Source organism: Rhinopithecus roxellana, chromosome 19 (genome assembly GCF_007565055.1).
Source record: "Rhinopithecus roxellana isolate Shanxi Qingling chromosome 19, ASM756505v1, whole genome shotgun sequence".
In the NCBI taxonomy this organism is placed as follows: Eukaryota; Metazoa; Chordata; class Mammalia; order Primates; family Cercopithecidae; genus Rhinopithecus; species Rhinopithecus roxellana.
Genome location: NC_044567.1, coordinates 29,325,216 through 29,347,152, shown reverse-complemented (window position 1 = coordinate 29,347,152; position 21,937 = coordinate 29,325,216). Strand labels below are relative to the sequence as shown.

At 37.3% G+C, this 21,937-nt stretch overlaps 1 protein-coding gene across 2 annotated transcripts in view; it reads left to right on the top strand.

Annotated features, from left to right (window-relative positions):
- STXBP4 (syntaxin binding protein 4) overlaps positions 1–21,937 on the top strand; it is a 205,396-nt gene that overhangs the window by 156,579 nt on the left and 26,880 nt on the right. For both annotated transcript variants that reach the window (XM_010357439.2, XM_030922854.1), the window contains one exon: positions 19,446–19,503. In XM_010357439.2, the coding sequence (XP_010355741.1) occupies positions 19,446–19,503 (58 nt within the window). The remainder of the gene's footprint in view (positions 1–19,445; positions 19,504–21,937) is intronic.

Here is a 21,937-nt window from a genome sequence, read left to right as displayed (position 1 = left end):
ACTTAAAGTATAATTAAAAAAAAAAAAAAAAAAAAAAAGAGTGTTTAGGTAAAAGGGGCAGTGAGGCCCCATGATACCATTAGAAGAAATAGGAAAACAACGTTAAGTGGGGACCTAAGAGAATGAGATGGAGGTCCAAATGATAAGACAGGCTGTGAGGTCAGAAGGTGTGGAAATCAAGAAAAGATGAGCAGAGGTTCATGATGGATCAGAAAGCTTAGTCTGCAAATAAAGGATATGTGTTCAGGCCTTCCTTTTGCATGGTACCTGTTTACATGCTGTTTTGGAAGCCTTGACCCTTTAAAGGCATTTGCAGAATAGACTGTGATATTTATTAATAGTTATATGTAAACATTTTAAAAATAAAGTAGGGAATACAACAAGATTAAATTGTCTTAGAAACACTGTTGCCTTCCAGCCTCACAACAGATCTGCTTCAAGTGCCACATTTATCCTTCAAATGTATTTTTTACTGCCTTGATTGGTAGATTTTGGTTTTCTGAGTTCAAGCTCTTTTACAGAAGAATGAGTTTACCTTTACAGTGTAGTCAAACTGAAGTAATTCTGTCAAGTAAGCTGATTTAACAGTGTGCAAAATTTGGATCCATTTTTATGGCTGTATTTGCTCAGGCTGCCGTAACAAAATATCACAGCCTGAGTGGCTTAAACAACAAAAATTTGTTTCTCACAATTCTGGAGACTAGAAGTCCAAGATCAAGGTGGTGGCAAGGTAAGCTTCATTTGAGGCCTCTTCTCTTGGCTTGTAGATGACTGCCATCTTGCTGTGTCTTCACATGACCCCTTCTTTGTACATACACATAGAGGAGGGGTGGGGTAGGTCTTCTCCCTGCTCTTCTGAGGACACTAACTTTATGGAATCAGGGCCCTACTCTTTGTGACCTCATTTAACCTTATTACTTCCTTAAAGGCCACACCTACAAATGCAGCCATAGAGCAGGAATGAGAGCTTCACCATAAGAATTTTTAGAGGACACAAACATTCAGTTTATACCAATACTAAACTGTTAAGCAGGTGGTAATTAATAATTGAGAGTTACATACTGAATGGGCAAAAACTAGAAGCATTCCCTTTGAAAACTGGCACAGGACAGGGATGCCCTCTCTCACCACTTCTATTAAATATAGTGTTGGAATTTCTGGCCAGGGCAATCAGGCGGGAGAAAGAAATAAAGGGTATTCAGTTAGGAAAAGAGGAAGTCAAATTGTCCCTGTTTGCACATGACATGATTGTATATTTAGAAAACCCCATTGTCTCAGCCCAAAATCTCCTTAAGCTGATAAGCAACTTCAGCAAAGTCTCGGGATACAAAATCAATATGCAAAAATCACAAGCATTCCTATACCCCAATAACAGACAAACAGAGAGCCAAATCATGGGTGAACTCCCATTCACAATTGCTTCAAAGAGAATAAAATACCTAGGAATCCAACTTACAAGGGATGTGAAGGACCTCTTCAAGGAGAACTACAAACCACTGCCCAACGAAATAAAAGAGGACACAAACAAATGGAAGAACATTTCATGCTCATGGATAGGAAGAATCAATATCATGAAAATGGCCATACTGCCCAAGGTAATTTATAGATTCAATGCCATCCCCATCAAGCTACCAATGACTGTCTTCACAGAATTGAAAAAAACTTCTTTAAAGTTCATATGGAACCAAAAAAGAGCCCACATTGCCAAAACAATCCTAAGCCAAAAGAACAAAGCTGGAGGCATCACACCACCTGACTTCAGACTATACTACAAGGCTACAGTAACTAAAACAGCATGGTACTGGTACCAAAACAGAGATATAGATCAATGGAACAAAACAGAGCCCTCAGAAATAATACCACACATCTACAACCATCTGATCTTTGACAATCCTGACAAAAACAGGAAATGGGGAAAGGATTCCCTATTTAATAAATGGTGCTGAGAAAGCTGGCTAGCCATAAGTAGAAAGCTGAAACTGGATCCCTTCCTTACACCTTATACTAAAATTAATTCAAAATGGATTAAAGACTTAAATATTAGACCTAAAGCCATAAAAACCCTAGAAGAAAACCTAGGCAATACCGTTCAGGACATAGGCATGGTTAAGGACTTCATGTCTGTAACACCAAAAGCAATGGCAACAAAAGCCAAAATTGACAAATGGGATCTAATTAAACTAAAGAACTTCTGCACAGCAAAAGAAACTACCATCAGAGTGAACAGGCAACCTACAGAATGGGAGAACATTTTTGTAATCTACCCATCTGATAAAGGGCTAATATCCAGAATCTACAAAGAACTTAAACATATTTACAAGAAGAAAATCAACCCCCTCAAAAAGTGGACAAAGGATATGAACAGACACTTCTCAGAAGAAGACATTTATGCAGCCAACAGACACATGAAAAAATGCTCATCATCACTGGTCATCAGAGAAATGCAAATCAACACCACAATGAGATACCAAATCATCACAATGAGATACCATCTCAAACCTGTTAGAATGGTGATCATTAAAATGTCAGGAAACAACAGGTGCTGGAGAGGATATGGAGAAATAGGAACATTTTTACACTGTTGGTGGGACTGTAAACTAGTTCAACCATTATGGAAGACAGTATGGCAATTTCTCAAGGATCTAGAACTAGAAATACCATTCGACCCAGCCATCCCATTACTGGGTATATACCCAAAGGATTGTAAAAATCATGCTACTATAAAGATACATGCGCACGTATGTTTATTGTGGCACTATTCACAATAGCAAAGACTTGGAACCAACCCAAATGTCCATCAGTGATAGACCAGATTAAGAAAATGTGGCACATGTACACCATGGAATACTATGCAGCCATAAAAAAGGATAAGCTCATGTCCTTTGTAGGGACATGGATGCAGTGGGAAACCATCATTCTCAGCAAACTATCGCAAGGACAGAAAACCAAACACCACATGTTCTCACTCATAGGTGAGAATTGAACAATGAAAACACTTGGACACAGTGTGGGGAACATCACACACTGGGGCCTGTCGTGGGGTGGGGGGAGTTGGGAGGGATCGCATTAGGAGATATACCTAATATAAATGACGAGTTAACAGGTGCAACATGGCACATGTATACATATGTAGCAAACCTGCACGTTGTGCACATGTACCCTAGAACTTAAAGTATAATAATAAAAAAAAGAAAAACAAAACAAAAATAATTGAGAGTTAATGTACAATTTATTTACACGTGAAAGAAAGGTCTGAGTGCAGCATTTTACACTCTTCACGGAAGCTGCTCTTTTCATTCAGCTTTATTGCAGAACGGCATAGTGGATGATCACTAAAGTAGAAGTTAGATTACTATCTTTTCCTCTAATTAACTCTATGACAAAGCTGTGTAACCATTTTTGGTGTCAGTATCCAATTTATAACATAAGACAATTAGAGGATTTCTAAGATCTCTTTTCACTCAAAAATTCTAAGCATCTGAGAGTTCCACTTCCAGTAAGGCTAAGTAAGTTCCTGACAGACTAACCATCCTGCAGAAACCTATTGTAAACCCTGGACAAAATACAAAAAAAAGAAAAAGAAAAAAAAATTTAAGCTTCTGAAAAGTGAATATGACCAGGCAAATTCTGGAGATCAGTCAAAACTTGTAAGAAGGACCCAACATAGGAGAAGTTTCCTGTTTGTTCTACTTTTAGATTGATGGTAGGACCCAGGGCTGGGATTAGAGTAAGGCAACAAAGTACCCTGGGTGCACCTCCCTCTTAAGGAGGCTCAGTCTCAGGTAGTGACCCTGCACTTGCATGAGCCTGAGGGAGGGTGCCTCCTTAAATTTTGTGTGTAGACACTGCTTGCCTCACTCCAGTCCAAACCCTAGCAGGAGTGGTAAAACTGATAACTTGCAGTCTTTCTGGCCTGTAGAACTAGCATGTGAAGTTTGGAACAACTGGAAAGGCAGAGGGGAAATCCCAGAAAGAAGAGCACTGGAGACAGTGACCCCCAAATTCTGCATGTAAACTCTGTCCAAGCTTCTGGGTCTGACCCCAAACTGCACAAATATAGGGCACATTGCAAACAGCCCAGCAAAGGAGGATGGGGAGGGAAACTGAACTGAGGTTTTAGGTGCTGCCTAAGAAATAGAGCTTATTGCTTGAGTCCGACCAACCAGATGCCCTGCCAAAACAAAAAGATAAACATTCTTCACAGTAGTGTAACAGAATCCAGAGTTTTTACAGTATAATGTTTATAATTTCCAGAAAACAATCCCAAATTACTCAGTGTGAAAATAAAAAACAGGAAAATGTAACTCATTCTCAAGAGAAAAAACAGTCAACAGATGCCAACCTCCAAAAGACCAGACGTTGAAATAAGGACTTTAAAGTGTTTGTTATACCTACGTGCAATGAGGTGAAGGAAAACATATTCATAATGAATGGAAAGAGAAGATCTCTAAGCAGAGAAATGGAAATAATTTTGTAAAACTAAATAGAAATGCTAGAAGTATGATACCTTTTTAAAAAATCAGAACAGTGGCTGCCTCTTGGGGCACGGAAATAGAAATCAACAGGAACGGGATATTTCTGGGGTGGTGGTAATATTCTATATCATGATTGGGGTTTGGGTTACACAGGTGTAGGCATTTGTGACAATCCAGTAAATATACCCTTAAGATTTGTACATTTCATTGTAAGCAAATTTTACTTCAAAAGAAAGAATTTCTGGATAGATCTCCCAAATGAAGAAATCCCTAATCAAAGACCTGCTAACAGCTGGACAAGGAGATTCTGGTGTGTGACCATTGTCCCTGAAGTCATTCCAGAGTGCTTATTGAGTTTCTATATTCCATAGTGATGAGCATTGCAGGTAGAAGGAACAGTATCTGAAAAAGCAGAGAGGAAAAGAAATCTGTAGTATGCTCCAGGAAATAGCTCATTGGATGACAGTCAGTGGGACTGACACAGCATAAAGATGAAAGGAAGATTGCAGTCATTTTGTAATGGGATTGCTCATACTGCAGCTTTTTTAATGGGATTGCATATACTACTGGTTCAGGAGATTTCCCCTGCTTTTTAAAATTGAGATATAATTTACATACAATAAAATGTAAGTGTACAATTCAGTGAGTTTTGACAAACGGAGACAGCTGCATTATACTACCACCATCATGCCCTAGAATATTTCCATCACCTCACAGCCTTTCCATGTGCTCCTTTGTAATCCATTCCCTGCCATCCCTTGTCCCAGGCAGCCCTTGATTTGCTTTCTATCACTGTAGTTTTGCCTTTTCTAAAATTTGGAATAAATAGACTATTAAGTTTCTAGCTTCTTCTACTTAGTGTAGGGCTTTTGAGATTCATCCTTATATGCGTAATGTTGAGTGGTATTCCATTGTATTGTTATGCCACAGTTTATCCAGTCACCAATTGATGGATCTTCCGATTGTTTTCAATTTGAAGATAGTGTGAATAAAACTGTTGTGAACATTCAAGGATGTGATTTTCTGGGGATATAGATTTTCAATGGTCTTTCAAGATTATTGAAAACATGGATTGACATATCCATGGATGGATTTAAGTGATTTAAATGATTAAATTTTTTGAGTGATAACAAACTGTACAGTCAGAACTGGTATTCTTTGCAGAAGAGAAAAAGCAAAATAGGGGTCACTTTTATTTAAGTTTATAACTCTTTAATGTAATGACTATTGAGTTATCTAACTTCATGAGAGCTATTATTTGAAAAAATAACCCTCTATGAAGGTGTTTTTATTGTTTTTCTTTAAATCTTTTTAAAAACACATTTAAAATTTTCAAACATCCTCTTAAAGACAAATGTCTTCAGGGAGCTTGTTTTTATGATTTTTTTCCAAATTTTACCTGAAAGTAATGTGAGGTTGTTAACAGATTTTCAGATAAACTTTTTAAAATTTGAAAGACAAAGATAGTAACAACAAATGCCGCATGATTAGGGATCAGTGGTGTTTAGGGTTTCATTATGTATATTCATTTATATTCAAGGTCGGAAACAGCAATGATCTTGACTTCATTTCATCTCATCTGTGACAGCATTTCTAAAATTGTATGTCTATTGATCCTCCTTACCCTGTTGTCAAAATCCACAAATAACAGTTGTACAAATATTTATAAGCTCCCCTGGTGAGTACAAAGACCTCATAACAACAGTAAAATTTCAAATATGTGCAAGATTCACTAAATCATCAGTCTTCATGGGAGGCAGATTTCTACAGTCAGTCAACAGATAATTCTTGAGTGCCCACTGTGTGTGAGATACTGTCCTGAACCTGGATACCATTATACCAGTTCTCTGACAGTAGGCATTCAACAAATGAAAGTCAAAAAAGTGTTGAAGTTTCTGGCAGACCCAGAGTCTGGGCAGGTGTTGCTAAGTTCAGGTAACTGAACTTACCTGAGAGGTAAGAGGGAGAGACATTGCTGAGAGTGTTCAGGAAGTTACCACACTGGGTGAATGTGAGGGAGATTTTAACCAGTTGTACCAGAGAGTGCTTGGATGAGATTCCAAATCAGATTGAGAGGTGGGGTCTGGAGATTTGAGTCTACCACCCCCAAATGCACTTTACCTGCTCAACTTTACTGTGCCTAACTTTAGCCTCCTATAATCCCTTTTACGTATTCTCTCTCTTCCTTCTTTTTAAAATATAGTCTGTAACTGGACACAACTATAAGATTTCATAGCCCGTTTGTTTGTTTGTTTGTTTGTTTGTTTGTTTTGAGGAGTCTCACTCTGTCGCCCCGGCTGGAGTGCAATGGCATGATCTTGGCTCACTGCAACGTCTACCACCCGCTATCAAGTGATTCTCCCACCTCAGCCTCCCAAGTAGCTGGGATGACAGGCACCGGCCGTCATGCCTGGCTACTTTTGTACGTTTGTAGAGACGGGGTTGCCCCATGTTGGCCAAACTGGTCTTGAACTCCTAACCTCAGGTGATCCGCCTGCCTTGGCCTCCCAAAGTGCTGGGAATACAGGCGTGAGCCACTGTGTTCAGCCTGTAAGGATTTTTTTTTTTTTTTTTTTAGACGGAGCTTCTCTTCATCACCAGGCTGGAGTGCAGTGGCACAATCTCAGCTCACTGCAACCTCCGCCTCCTGGGTTCAAGTGATTCTCCTGCCTTATCCTCCTGAGTAGTTGGGACTACAGACATTCGCCACCACGCCCAGCTAATTTTTGTATTTTTAGTAGAGATGAGTTTCCACCATTTTGGCCAGATGGTCTCGATATCTTGACCTTGTGATCCTCCCACCTCGGCCTCCCAAAGGGCGGGGATTATAAGTGTGAGCCACTGCACCTGGCTGGATTCTTTTTTTTTTTTTTTTAATCTCTGCTCTCTCTTCTTACCTCTGGCTTCTCATTCTCCTGCCTTCTTTCTTCCCCTTTCCCCCCTTTTTCTTTTATCACTTTCTCTCCCTCGTTAACTGACCACAAGATGAAATAGAAAACTATTTTTTTAATGTTCCGGGTTTATTGGAAGAAAATGTTTATAATCCCATGACAAAAAAAAAATAAAGAAAACTAAAATTAAGTAGGTGCCATGGCACATATCTGTTGTCCCAGCTATTCATGAGGCTTGAGGCAGGAAGATCCCTTGAGCCCAGGAGTTTGAGTCCAGCCAGGGCAACACAGGGAGATTTTATTTCTCGAAAAAAAAAGGAAAAGAAAAAAAAAAGAAAAAACCCTAAAATTCGTTATTAAGTTCTTTTTATTTGTATGTAACCCTTGATATATTTTTCTTAGTTACATTTTCCTTCCTAGGAACAACAAAAAAGTGTCCCAGCTCTAATTTAGACATTGTATAAAATAAATAATAGGAGCATTGTGGTAGGCAGAATTCTCAGGTGGCCCCCATATTCCTGGTTCCTTGTGTACACACACCTTCTGTCAGTTATTTAACCAAATACTAATCTAGCTGCTGCTGTGAAGAGATTTTGCATATGTAATTAGTTAACCTTAAGACAAAGAGATTATCCTGGTGGGCCTGACCTACATGAGCCTTTAAATCTGAATCTTGAAATCAGAGACAGAGAAGTCATATTAGAAATCTGAAAAGGACTCTTATGTGTCACCGCTTAAGATGGACTGAAAATGGAGGGGTCACATGTTAAGGAATGCTAGCTACTTCTAAGAGCTGAGAGTGGCCCCCAGCTGATGACCAGCAAAAAAACAGGGACCTCAGTTCTACGGCTGCATACTGAACTCTGCCAACAACAACAAAAAAATTAATTTGAAAGTAAATTGTTCCCCAGAGACTCCAGATACAAACTTACCCCAGCTGACACCTTGATTTCAGTCATGCCATGCCAGACTTTCAACCTACAGAACTTTTCGGAACTTGGATCTAATGCATAGATGTTGTTTAAGCTGCCAAATTTGTGATATGTTATGCAACAGTAGAAAACTGTTGCTATAAAAGTATAAACATTATGTTTTTTTGAAAGCTTTTATATTTTTTAATTAACAAATGATAATTGTATATCTTTATGGAGTACAATGTGATGTTTCAGTGTATGCATACATTGTGGAATGATCAAATCAGGCCAATTAACATTTTCATCACCTCACATACTTATCATTTCTTTGTGGTAGGACGTTTAAAATCTACACTTTTAGCAATTTTGAAATATACAACACATTCTTATTAATGACAGTCACCATGCTGTGCAGTAGATCACCAGAATTTATCCCTCCTGTCTAACTGAAACTTTATACCTTTGACCAACATTTCCCCTTCCCCTGTTCCCTCCCCACCTGCCTCTGGTAACAACTATTCTACTGTTCATTTCTATGAGTTTGACTTTTTAGGTTTCACATATAAGTAGAGGTCATGTCATAGATGTCTTTCTGTGCCTGGCTTATTCCACTTTACATAATCTCCTCTAGATTCACCCACGTCGCAAATGACTGAATCCTTTCCTAAGGCTGACAAGATTCCATTGTTCATAATATCACATCCATTCATCTGTTGATGAGTGATATCTTGGCCATATCATGATGTTTCCATATCTCGGCTATTGTGAACAATGCTATAACTAACATGGGCATTCAGACATCTCTTCAACATGCAGATTTCAATTTCTTTGGGTATATACCCAAAAGTGGGATTACTGGATCATATAGTAATTCTAGTTTTAGTTTTTGAGGAACCTACATACTATTTTCCAAAATGGTGTACTAATTTACATTCCTACCAACAGTGTACAAGAATTCTTTTTTCTCTGCATTCTCACCAATGATTATCTTTCATCTTTTTGATAATAGCCATTCTAGCAGGTGTGAAGTGATATCTCATTGTGATTTTATTTTGCATTTCCCTGATGATTATTCATGGTGAATCACTTTTATGCATCTATTGGCCATTTGTATGTCCTCTTTTTAGAATTCTGGTGTGCTGGTATGGGATACTCTTAGAAACATGGTACAGTAATATTAAGTGAATGACATCCCATAGGGATTTTATGAAATCACCTTGAGACACACTAATTTCCCTGTCAGTTTTGAATCTAGCATTTTGACCTAATTAGCAAGCTGCTGTTCCTATTTTCTTAGATCAAGTGTGTCTACCTATTGCTGTCAGGCAACCTGTTACAAGCAAATGGTAGTGTCCATTTTGAACTATCAGACATGCTGCTATGACTCTTAACCAGCATAAATCAAGTTTGCTGGATAGCAACTTTACCACCTCTAATCACTAAATCAGTTTTCCTGGATAGAACAGAAAAGAGAAGGTGCATTTTTTTCCCAATAGTTTCATTAATTCATGTTCAACAGCCACTGGGCCCTTAATATTTTTATCATTGTGATAACAGCGGTGCTTCCCCAACACCCCGATTTGAGACAGGGTCTGGCTCTGTCACCCAAGCTGGAGTGCTGTGGCGCCATCTAGGCTCACTACAACCTCTGCCTCCCAGGCTCAAGCCATCCTCCCACCCCGGCCACCTGAGTATCTGGGACTATAAGTGCATGCCACTATGCCTGGCTAATTTTTTGCATTTTTTTTTTTTTTCCTGAACTCAAGTGATCTACCTGTCTCAGCTTCCCAAAGTGCTGAGATTACAAATGTGAGCCACTGCACCTGGCCAACAGCAGTTCTTTTTAAAAACATGTTATCTTTGTATACTGAAATAAATTAGAGCCCCTCCCCTCTTCATCTCTGTAACCCATAAGGAAAAGAAGAATATCAACTCTTGGGGAAAAAAATTCAAATATTTCAGCATATTCATTTACAGCCTCACTTTCAATTATATTATTATTATTATTATTTGAGACGGAGTCTCACTCTGTCCCCCAGGATGGAGTGCAGTGGCATGATCTCGGCTCACTGCAACCTCTGCTTCCAGAATTCAAGCGATTCTCCTGCCTCAGCCTCCTGAGTAGCTGAGATTACAGGTGTGTGCCACCACACCCTGGTAATTTTTGTATTTTTAGTAGAGATGGGGTTTCACCATGTTGGTCAGGGTGGTCTTGAACTCCTGACCTCATGATTCGCCCTCAGCCTCCCAATGTGCTGAGATTACAGGCATGAGCCACCATACCCAGCCCAATTATCTTATTAAACACCCTCTCAACATCTTTTTCTAAAGAACTCTCCTCCCAAATATTACATCCTGTTAAATATTTGTATTTGTATTGTATAGGTATTTGTATAAATAAAGATATTTGGTGAACATTGATCCCTTAATTCAGCAACGTAAGAGCCTATCATGTGCTCAAGAATACTGGCAGTGAAACAATGAATGAACAGTACCTCCTCTTATGGAATTTGCATCCTAGTGAGGAAAGAGAGAGAAAAGAAACCAGGTTGAGGGGGATAATGAGCGTCAGAGGTTGGAGAGGAAGGGAGCTGGCTCTTTTATGAGTGACTAGGGAAAGGATCACTGATTGAATGACATCTGAGCAGACCCTGAAAGGAAATGACAGAGTGAGCCATGCATTCAAAGGGAACAGCTCTCTAGGCAGAAGGGCTAGCAAGTGCAAAGGCCCTGAAGCAGGAACATACTTGTTATGTTCAAGGAACAGTATGAGACCAATGCAGCTACAACACATTGAACATAAAGAATTAAGAAATGAAGTCAGAGAAGTTGGAGATGGGGGAGGCAGATCATATAGAAGGAACATAATCTGACTTTTTGTTTTTTTGGTGATGCTGCCTACTAGTTTGAAAGTAGACTGTGGCAGGGATACCAGTTACAGTGCCATCAGAATAATCTAGGTAGGGGATGGACCAACTTAATAATGCTAAAAGGTTTGGGAAGTGGTCAAATTCTGTAACTAATTTGAAGACAAAGCCACCAGATATACTGGTTGATTACATATGGGATGTAAAAGAATGAAAAGGGTCAAGGATGTGTCCTAGGCCTGAGCAACTGGAAGGATAGAAATTGATGGGGAAAGCTGAGAGGCGAGGTTTGGGTGAAGAGTCAGGAAATCAGTAATGGGCACCTTCAGTTTAAAAGTGATACAATGACAAAGGAAGAGAGGGCATGCACCTGAATTTGCCAGTTTGGAAATCAGGAGAGAGGTCCAGACTGGGGATAGAGAATTCTGGGTCGCGTATGAATAGTATTTAAATAGAAACTGGATGAGATCACCTAACAAATGAGTGTAAGCAGGAAAAGAACAGAAAGGAAGGACAGAGAGGAGTTGAAGAACCAAGCCTTGGAGCAGTCCAACTTTTAGAGATTGGGGAGATGAGAAGAAACTAGCAAATGAGCAGAGAAGAAACAGCCAGTGACAGAGGAGAACCTACAGAAAGCTGTGTCTTTGCAGTCGAATAAACTGTTCCAAGGAGGTAGTGATCAACAGCATCACATACAGTCAAAAGTGAAGGAAGCTGAGGACTGAAAATTGACTTCTGGACATAAAGTGACAAGAGATGTTTTAGTGGCATAGGGCAAATGGTAGCCTCACTAGAGTTGATTTAAAAGAGAATGAATGAAAAGAGGGGAATTGAATGTAGATAAATCTATTTTTGTAAGGTTTTGTTATAAAGTAGAGCAGAGAAATGGAGTAGTCGCTGCAAGGAAATGTGAGGGCAAGACAAAGTTTTGCTTTTAATTTTTTTTAAGATAGAAGATAATTACAGCTCATTTTTATGCCCATGGTAGTAACCAAGTACAGGGAGGGAACACAGATGTTAGGGAAGAAAGCAGACAATTGTTGGATTGAAGCTTTGAGTAAGTAAGATGGAAGGAATGCATGAGGTATGATCACAGAGAAAGGCGGAGTATGTGACTTGGTGGTGGATGTTGTGGTGGGAATCTAGAAGTTCTCTTCCTGATGCTTCTGTGTTCTCAGTGAGGTAAGAAGCAAGGTCTTCAGCTACAAGAGGATAGGGTGAATGTACTGAAAGGCTTTTTTTTTTTTTTTTTTTTAATGAAGTACACAGTTATTTTATATGAAATGTACTATGAGATAACCAGTGAAAACCATCTCTTACCATAACAAATTTAAAGTGTTTAGCTTAGCAGTTGATGTACAGTAGATGCCAAAAAAAATGCTTTACTGTAAAACAAAATTGGGATCAAATTTTCATTTGAGTTGTGAAATGAAGATCTGTTATTTCATCCAAAGCAATTATATATAACTTCAGAATTTCTGGAGAAATTGATGTATGGGGTGGGGGGGTCCCTTTAAAAATAAGAAGTTGGGGTGAGGAGAGTCAGATGTATTATTCATCATTACTGTCTACATTGATTAAATTTATTAGATGACTAATCATAACCAAAGGTTGTTGGCAGGACAGAGTATGAGAAGATCATTTCATCCTATTATTCAGCTCTGTCTTTAGGCTGATCTCACACTCTAGTGAGGAAAGCTTCAGCAAGTTTTATACTGAGTTTCATTAGTGCACAGAATAAAGTCCGTTGTATATTACTGCTTTTAAGCAAATCAAATCAAAGTGCCTTAGCCCAGATCATTCCCCCAGCGTTATATAATATAAATGCCCAGAAACAACTGCTGGGGAAATCCCACATTCTCATCTTCAGTCTGGGTCATGGGATCAGAGTTAGCAATGTAAGAGAAAACAATTAAACTGGCCCCTTGAATGTCTGTACATCAGAATTCAAAGAAGTGACTCCATAATTTAACTGAGAGGGAGAGAACTCCAACTGTAAAAAACACTGAATTCTGCATCTATTGGGAAGATAAATGCAGAAAATGAATGTTGGCATTTCCCTTTCTCTTTTACTGGTAACTCGTGTAGTATATGTTGGCAAAAAAAATAGCGACAGACAGATAAAGCAGACTGTGAACCACCAAATAACCTCTAGAAGTTTTTTACACTGTTCTTCCTTTAATATATTATAGCTTTTCAATTGCCAGGTAAGTGAATTCTAACTAGAAATAGCTCATATCTAATTACATTAACATTTTAACTTTTGAATTTGGGATGCACAAAATGTGTAAAATTATATATGTATATACGTCATTTGCTTTTTTTGTCTCAGACAACAATGATGTATATAACCAGGTGGTAAAACAATCAAGTCACAGGTCCAAAATCATGTTTGTTAAAACACAGCATTTTTGCAAGGCCAATAGTAAGCAGTGTTTAAATCACAATTCAGAAAATATATACATTTTTTCAATTATTTTGATTTTATTAGTGATTTTAATGGTTGAATGATTTTAATAGTTGAAATGATTTTAATAGTTGAAATACTGCATTATTTGGTTATTTATAGATGGCAACCATCTCTCAGTATAATAGATTCCTTTTTCATAGGAAAATTAGCTAGTAGTTCTTTTTAAATTGGCAGTGCAGTTCAGACCTACAAATTAACTTGTACAATTGTAAACATGTAATGTCTCTAAAATAGACTACTTTGTGTTGAAGCCTAGAAATTATTTCAGTTCCTTTTAAAAGAGCATTGCTCTGGATAATAATGCACAAATTGAGACGTTGGGAATCTAGTTTACTTTTTGTGTTCTTCAAAGAGTTAGGCAAAAGTATTATCTGATTGTTTTAATTTTGACTGTTGGCAGTGCAAACAGGAGTTAGGGAAAAGAAGCAACACCACAGTGCTTAAAAGCATAGGCTCTGGCGTCCGAATGCTTACATTCAAATCATGACTGCACTATCAGCAGTGTGACAATGGACAAGTTATTTAAACCTCTTTATCCCTCAGTTTCCTCTCTGCAAAATGAGGTTAATAACAGTATCTATCTCAAATTGTTGTGATGGTACAATGAATTAATAATATTTATATACTACCTAGAAGAATGTCAGAAATAGTAGAAAGCACTATGTAAACATCTGATAAACATAGTTTATTGTTAGGGCAGCAATTCTTTACACCTTTGGAAGCTGCTATCAATTTCATGTAATCTTCTATTAGGTAAAACAGCATTGCTGTCCTTTGATTTTTGGAACTTTCTGTGTAACGGGACCAGGGAGCTAAGAAGTGGGTAGCCACAGTAGTATGTTTGAGCTGGCTTCTACTGGCTTACAAGAATTTTGTGAGCCAATTTTCAAACACAGTCATTATTAATAATTAAAATATTTAAACTGAAAAGTATATTAAAAGAAATGGTAATAAGTATTTTAAAAACTAACCACTTCCTAATTATTTATTTGCATTTTACTGTTGTCTTTGTTCTTGAGATTATTTACACCTATTGTTATCTAAGAATTATATATCATGGTGTATTACTATGCATTTCTTCCCATCTCCGTATTCGGTGACATCATATTGGTAGCTCAAAATAGGCATGGTATAGTATTTACACTATGAAACTGAGCAAATGTTGCAAATCAAGCCTTGCCCCCACCCCTAAGAGCTGGTTGTTAAAACATTTACCATCACACTACTGGATCAGGGTCAGAGTGTCCCACTAGTTTCTGTTATTCTATTTCTGAATGTTATCATGAGTAAAAACAGAGATTGAGGAAAGGATTGTAAAAAAAAAAAAAAAAAAAAAAAAAAATGTGCTTACGCCTTAATGGAGGTTTCCCCTATAAACACTTTCCTATGTTAAGCTTCCAAAATACTCTATATCACCAGAACCACAAGCAATGAAGAAAGGGCTGTTAATTTCATTACAATTAATAACAATTGTCTGCTTTTGTATATCATTGTGTAGTTACATGTTATCTAATAAGAGTATCATGCTAACCCCCTAAGCTAGAATGGTAGCTATTATCATCACTACTATATAAATGACAAATCTATTTACATAGAAAGTTCAGATTCCATAAGATTATTACTTTCCCATGGTTATTCAGCTTGCAATTGAAGAACATTACATATGGATTCAGATTTTCTGGCTGCAAATCAAGTGAAAATTCCATTTATGTGATGAATGTTATATTCTTTAGCAAAGCCTTATTAATTGTGAGTTAGAGATATCTCCCCCCACACCTCCACACTCCCTCCCTCCCTCCCTCTCTCCTTCTGCTCTGCTCAGCATGTTGGATGCTAAAAGTTAAACGTATTTGAGTTTGTAACAATTTTATAACACTAACAAATGTTTTTCAAATACATCTGGCTCTGTTATTACAGTATCTTTATTTAATCAGTTCCCGTTGGTGGTTATTTAGATTATTTCCAATTTTTTGTTTTTACAATGAACAATCTTGTCAATCAAACATATCTATAGGATAAATTTCTACAAGAAAAATTGCTAGATTAAGCTATATGGAGATCATTCAACATAGTGATGAAGAGTCCAGGCTCCTTCCCCTGCTAGCTGTGTGACCTTGGGAAAGTTATTTAAATTTTCTGTGCCACAGTTCTCTATTGCTAAAATAGGGATAATAGCAGTACTTCTCATAGATTATTCATGAGGATTAAGTGAATTGGTACATGTATGGTGCTTACGACAGTGTCTAGAGTCTAACTACTCAATAAATGTCAATTCATTATTATTAGCATTGAAAATTTTAGATAGGTATTTACAAGTTTCTCCTCATAAGTGTGTTATACTTAATACTTCTGTCAATATGAGAATGACTATCTCTTCACACCATCAATGCTGTGTCTGATTCAGCTACTTTTTAATGTTTGCTAATCTGATAAATGAACATGGTATTTCATAATAGCTTTTTATTTATTTAATTAAGCATGAAGTTAAACATTTTCATATGTGTTCATTTGTGTTTTATGCCCTAAATGTTTCACGTTTTGCCTATTTTGTTGTCTGTTATTGATCTTATTATCGATTTGTAGGAATTCTTTCTGCATTAGGGAGTTCAGCCTTTTTCTGTGCTATGACTTACCTTCATCGTATTCCATATTTTTTTCATAGAACTTATTCCTATTTTTAATAACATCTTTATGTCGATTTCAAGCTTCATATGATCAAGGGTCATGTCTATTTGTTTATCATTGTATATTGAGCATCTAGCAAAATGCTGAACACATAATAAAGGATCAATACATATTTAATGAATGATACATGGGCCAGATATGGCAAAGACAATATTTGATACATAAATAGACTGGGAAATCAGAAAGGAAACTATTTTGTCTGCAAACGTAATGACTTTGGTTTTGAATATGTTGAGTTTTAGGTAACAGCCACTATTCTAAGTTGAATGTGTTTAAGACTCTTACTTTGGCAAGATACTCATGAAGATTTTGGAGTCATCACTATGAAGTTATTGATTCAAAACAGATGATCACTGATGGAAAGAATGTTATGGGAGGGTTCATAGACAATACTTCTAATCAAAAGCAATTTCAGGTGGTTATGGTTGTCATAACATTTTTAAAGCAAATATGAAAAAAAAATTGAAGCATTGTATATTTCCAAGTATAAAGATGTGATAAATGTGGGAAGATTTTAATGTTTGGAACAAAAATTATTATGGAAAAGTATTTAGATAATGTTAGTTATATCCAAATCACTTATTATGAAGAAATGAAACCTTTACTAATGGAAAACTGAGTTCATCAATAAGCTGGTGGGAATCAGAAGTCCTATTTTTGTATAAGGTAGGCTATTTGTGTTTTTTAGCTTATAATTGGACAGTGATTGTTTTCTATTACTGAACTATCACTGAGAGATTAATTACTATCATTTTAGTCTCTAAGTCTGTCTTTTATGTAATAGATTTTATGAAATCTGCATGAACTATAAGAAACTATTGAATCTCCTAAAAAGAAACACTTATTTTCTCAGAACAGAGAACATCTTCTAAAATAAGCTGTACATATTATTTAATATCCAGGGATAGCTTTATGGCTGCAGTCATTGAATAACCATTGTGACTTAAATGCCTATGAATTAGTACCTTTATAAGTCTGTTATAAAGTTATAATTCTTTTTTAATAATTGTAAAGAAGTAATCAAGGCAGAAATTCTATTCTGATGGCACAGGGGATGTAGTAATCCAGTGTTAATGTCGATTTTCAAATGATACTGTAGATTAAAAGATACTGTCTTGAAAGTGTCCATTTTTCTTTATTTTTTATTAGAAAACATCTGTAACTTAAGAAATTAGAAGGACAGATACAATTGTACTGATCAAATTATTTAGCAGACGAAAATTGTAGTCACATTAGAATAACTTCCTACTTAACTGTTAGCTGCCTTTGTCTTACTGATTGGAAATCCTGGTATTTCTGAGCATTTTTGTCATGAAAGCAAGGTTCTTAGGTACAGTCATCAGTTTCTTTCCTCCAGGTGAGGGGCTTGTCAGTGATGAATGAAGTAGTATATAAAAGAAGATGCAGAAAGCATGAAGACAGAAAATAAATCTACTTGAACTGGTACAGCAGAGCAGTTTATCATGGCGCATCTGGCTGAGCATGTGCTTGCAGTGGACACTAGAGGAGACATATAGTGAGAGTCACTCAGGGGCTTTTAGGAAGCCAGTCATTTGCTTATGCTAAGCTCTAGGAAGTGCTTATTTTCTACTTACAAGAGGAACATTTATTCATAAAGAGAGACTAGAAACTCCAAGGTGGCCTGTGTTAATATACAAAGGAAATAGTTACAGAATTTTTGCTCAAGGTGTGTATGACTTGTGGTAAAAGACTGGAAATAAACATAATGCAAAGTATATTTCTTATTTTTCATAATTACAAAAACATCATCCTTAGAGTTGCTTCTCAAAGACTATTCGCAAGAAGCAAATGGCATTAGAGTAAGATTTTATTTCATTCAAATAGTTACTGTTAGGCAAAGCACAGTGGCTCACAACAATAATTCTAGCACTTTGGGAGGCAAAGGTGGGAGGATCACTTCAGGCCAGGAGTTTGAGTCCAGCTTGGGCAACATAGGGAGATCTGGTCTCTACAAAAAAATTAAAAAAAAAAAAAATTAAGAGTGGTGGCACGTACCTATAGTTCCAGCTACTTGGGAGGCTGAGGAGGGAGAATCACTTGAGCCCAGGAGTTCAGAGTTGCAGTGAGCTATGATTGCGCTACTGCATTCTTGCCTTGGCAACAAAGAGAAGCCCTGTCTCTAAAAACAAACAAGCAAAAAGAGTTGCCATTCCTGCACTTTTGCTCTGCCCCTTGCTGAGACTTGGGGAAAGGAAGTCAATGATTTGTTGTTAAAGCTCAGTTACTTTCCAAAGAGGTAGGCTGCCTGAGTCGTGATAAGCCAGTGTCAAAGAACTGATCCAAAAATTGGATTAAAATCCTTAGCAGTACTTGGATGGAACAGAGGGGCAGAAACCACTGTGTTCTGGAAACGTACCACCCAAAATCAGAATGTAGGAAAATGTGGCTGCCTCAACTTGGGGCTGTTCTCTTAGTATGATGAGGGCCAAAATGTACTCATTTACAGAAATATGGCCAAATATTGCTTGCTTACGTCAATCCACATCTCTTTATAGCTAACTATTCTCAATCCCATTACAGAAATGGAAGCTAAGTTTAGCAAATTGTTTGGCCGTTTATGTTTAGTGCACAAAATTCTTAATTAACAAAGTAAAATGCCACAATCCATTGTAAATCGCTTTGCTAAACTTTCAAACTTAATAAGGAATTTTGTCTTGTCCAAAAGCTACTTTCAAACCCCTGCTGATCTGGCACACATGTCTGATTCCCTGTGGAGCTGAGTGAAAGAATGTAAAGGGAGCCAATTAAAGAAACTTTGAGCCAGAATAGACAAGCAGAGGCCATCTTGTCCATCCTTCTGCCTTCAGGCAAAAACCATCCACTGCAACACAAATTTTTGCTTGAATCCTGCTGACAAAAATGCTCACCACATGTAAATGACAAGTCATAATCCAGTTATTGCAACTAAAGCAGATTGTTAACTGCTCAAGACTTATTTATTGTGTTCTAAAGATGCTGAGTATGAAAGCTCATCTGAATTGTCTTAATTCCCCCTTTCTAGAAAATTATTTTGTACAAGAAATGTGCTCAAATAATTGTAAAGATGAGGGAGGTTTGTGTCCAGGAAATAAAGTTATCTTTATCATCTTATTAAATATATTTTTGATTTCCTTTCACTCTAGGTTTACCTTATGGGTGGGAGGAAGCTTACACAGCAGATGGAATCAAGTACTTCATCAAGTAAGTACAAGCATCTCAACCAAGTAAGCAATTTTCTTCACATCTGGAGAGAACCTGGAAGTTGCAGAATAATCAGCAAAACTAAGAAACCTTCTTGGAGGTTACAAAAATTAGTAACAAGAAATGAAGCCTCACCATTTTCATTTCATGTGATTTAAATGCTAATATCAGATATCATTTGGGGGAAAAATCCTGGTAATAATTTCTAGGGAAACATCAAAAAATTGGAACAGGATCATCATTTGAACTTAAATGCTGGCTGCCTAAATTCACTTGCTGGCTAATAGTATTAACGTTTATGAAAAGTTAATACCTAACAAAAAAATCCATTTTGTATATCTTTAAAAGTTATTAACAATAATACTAATAATCAACATTTTTTAATGCTTTAAAATGCACACAGTTCATTCTGCAACTATTTTTTGAGCATTTGCTGTTTGTCAGGCAGTGTACCACACCCTGGAGACAGAGTGGTGAAATATATAGACTGGTTTCTTGATAGCATAGAATTTACATAATAGGAAAAACAGACAGTAAATAACTTGAGATAAATAGGACAGTATATGAACAAACCTTACCTCAGTGGATTCTCAGAAAAACCCCTTGAGGTATGTGTACCTTGTCATTTGTTCTGTTTTATAGATGAAGAAAATAAGAGCCTTGAGTAGTTACCAAAAAATCTATCACTACTTAATTAGCAAGTCAGAACTAGAATCAAAGTCTTCTGACCCCAAGATTCTACTACTACACTAGACTGTCACTGATAAAGACCCAGCCTTGAAAGCCTGAACGGGAATACATTTCCTAGTGCTGAACTGGTTACTTTTGCCCTGGACAGAGCGCTGAGATAAACTTCTTTTTATTTATGTATTTATTTATTTATTTATTTATTTTTTTTTTTTTTTATACTTTAAGTTCTAGGGTACATGTGCATAACGTGCAGGTTTCTTACATATGTATACTTATGCCATGTTGGTGTGCTGCACCCATCAACTCGTCAGCACCCATCAATTCATCATTTATATCATGTATAACTCCCCAGTGCAATCCCTCCCTCCTCCCCCCTCCCCATATAGGCCCCAGTGTGTGATGTTCCCCTTCCCGAGTCCAAGTGATCTCATTGTTCAGTTCCCACCTATGAGTGAGAACATGCGGTGTTTGGTTTTCTCTTCTTGTGATAGTTTGCTAAGAATGATGGTTTCCAGCTGCATCCATGTCCCTACAAAGGACACAAACTCATCCTTTTTTATGGCTGCATAGTATTCCATGGTGTATATGTGCCACATTTTCTTAATCCAGTCTGTCACAGATGGACATTTGGGTTGATTCCAAGTCTTTGCTATTGTGAATAGTGCCGCAATAAACATACGTGTGCATGTGTCTTTGTAGTAGACTAATTTATAATCCTTTGGGTATATACCCAGTAGTGGGATGGCTGGGTCATATGGTACATCTAGTTCTAGATCCTTGAGGAATTGCCATACTGTTTTCCATAATGGTTGAACTAGTTTACAATCCCACCAACAGTGTAAAAGTGTTCCTATTTCTCCACATCCTCTCCAACAACTGTTGTTTCCTGACTTCTTAATGATTGCCATTCTAACTGGTGTGAGATGGTATCTCATTGTGGTTTTGATTTGCATTTCTCTGATGGCGAGTGATGATGAGCATTTTTTCATGTGTCTGTTGGCTGTATGAATGTCTTCTTTTGAGAAATGTCTGTTCATATCCTTTGCCCACTTTTTGATGGGGTTGTTTGTTTTTTTCTTGTATATTTGTTTGAGTTCTTTGTAGATTCTGGATATTAGCCCTTTGTCAGATGAGTAGGTTGCAAAAATGTTCTCCCATTCTGTAGGTTGCCTGTTCACTCTGATGGTAGTTTCTTTTGCTGTGCAAAAGCTCTTTAGTTTAATTAGATCCCATTTGTCAATTTTGGCTTTTGCTGCCGTTGCTTTTGGTGTTTTAGACATGAAGTCCTTGCCCATGCCTATGTCCTGAATGGGACTACCTAGATTTTCTTCTAGGATTTTTATGGTATTAGGTCTAACATTTAAGTCTCTAATCCATCTTGAATTAATCTTCGTATAAGGGGTAAGGAAAGGATCCAGTTTCAGCTTTCTACTTATGGCTAGCCAGTTTTCCCAGCACCATTTATTAAATAGGGAATCCTTTCCCCATTTCTTGTTTCTCTCAGGTTTGTCAAAGATCAGATGGTTGTAGATGTGTGGTATTATTTCTGAGGACTCTGTTCTGTTCCATTGGTCTATATCTCTGTTTTGGTACCAGTACCATGCTGTTTTGGTTACTGTAGCCTTGTAGTATAGTTTGAAGTGAGGTAGCGTGACGCCTCCAGCTTTGTCCTTTTGACTTAGGATTGTCTTGGCAATGTGGGCTCTTTTTTGGTTCCATATGAACTTTAAAGCAGTTTTTTCCA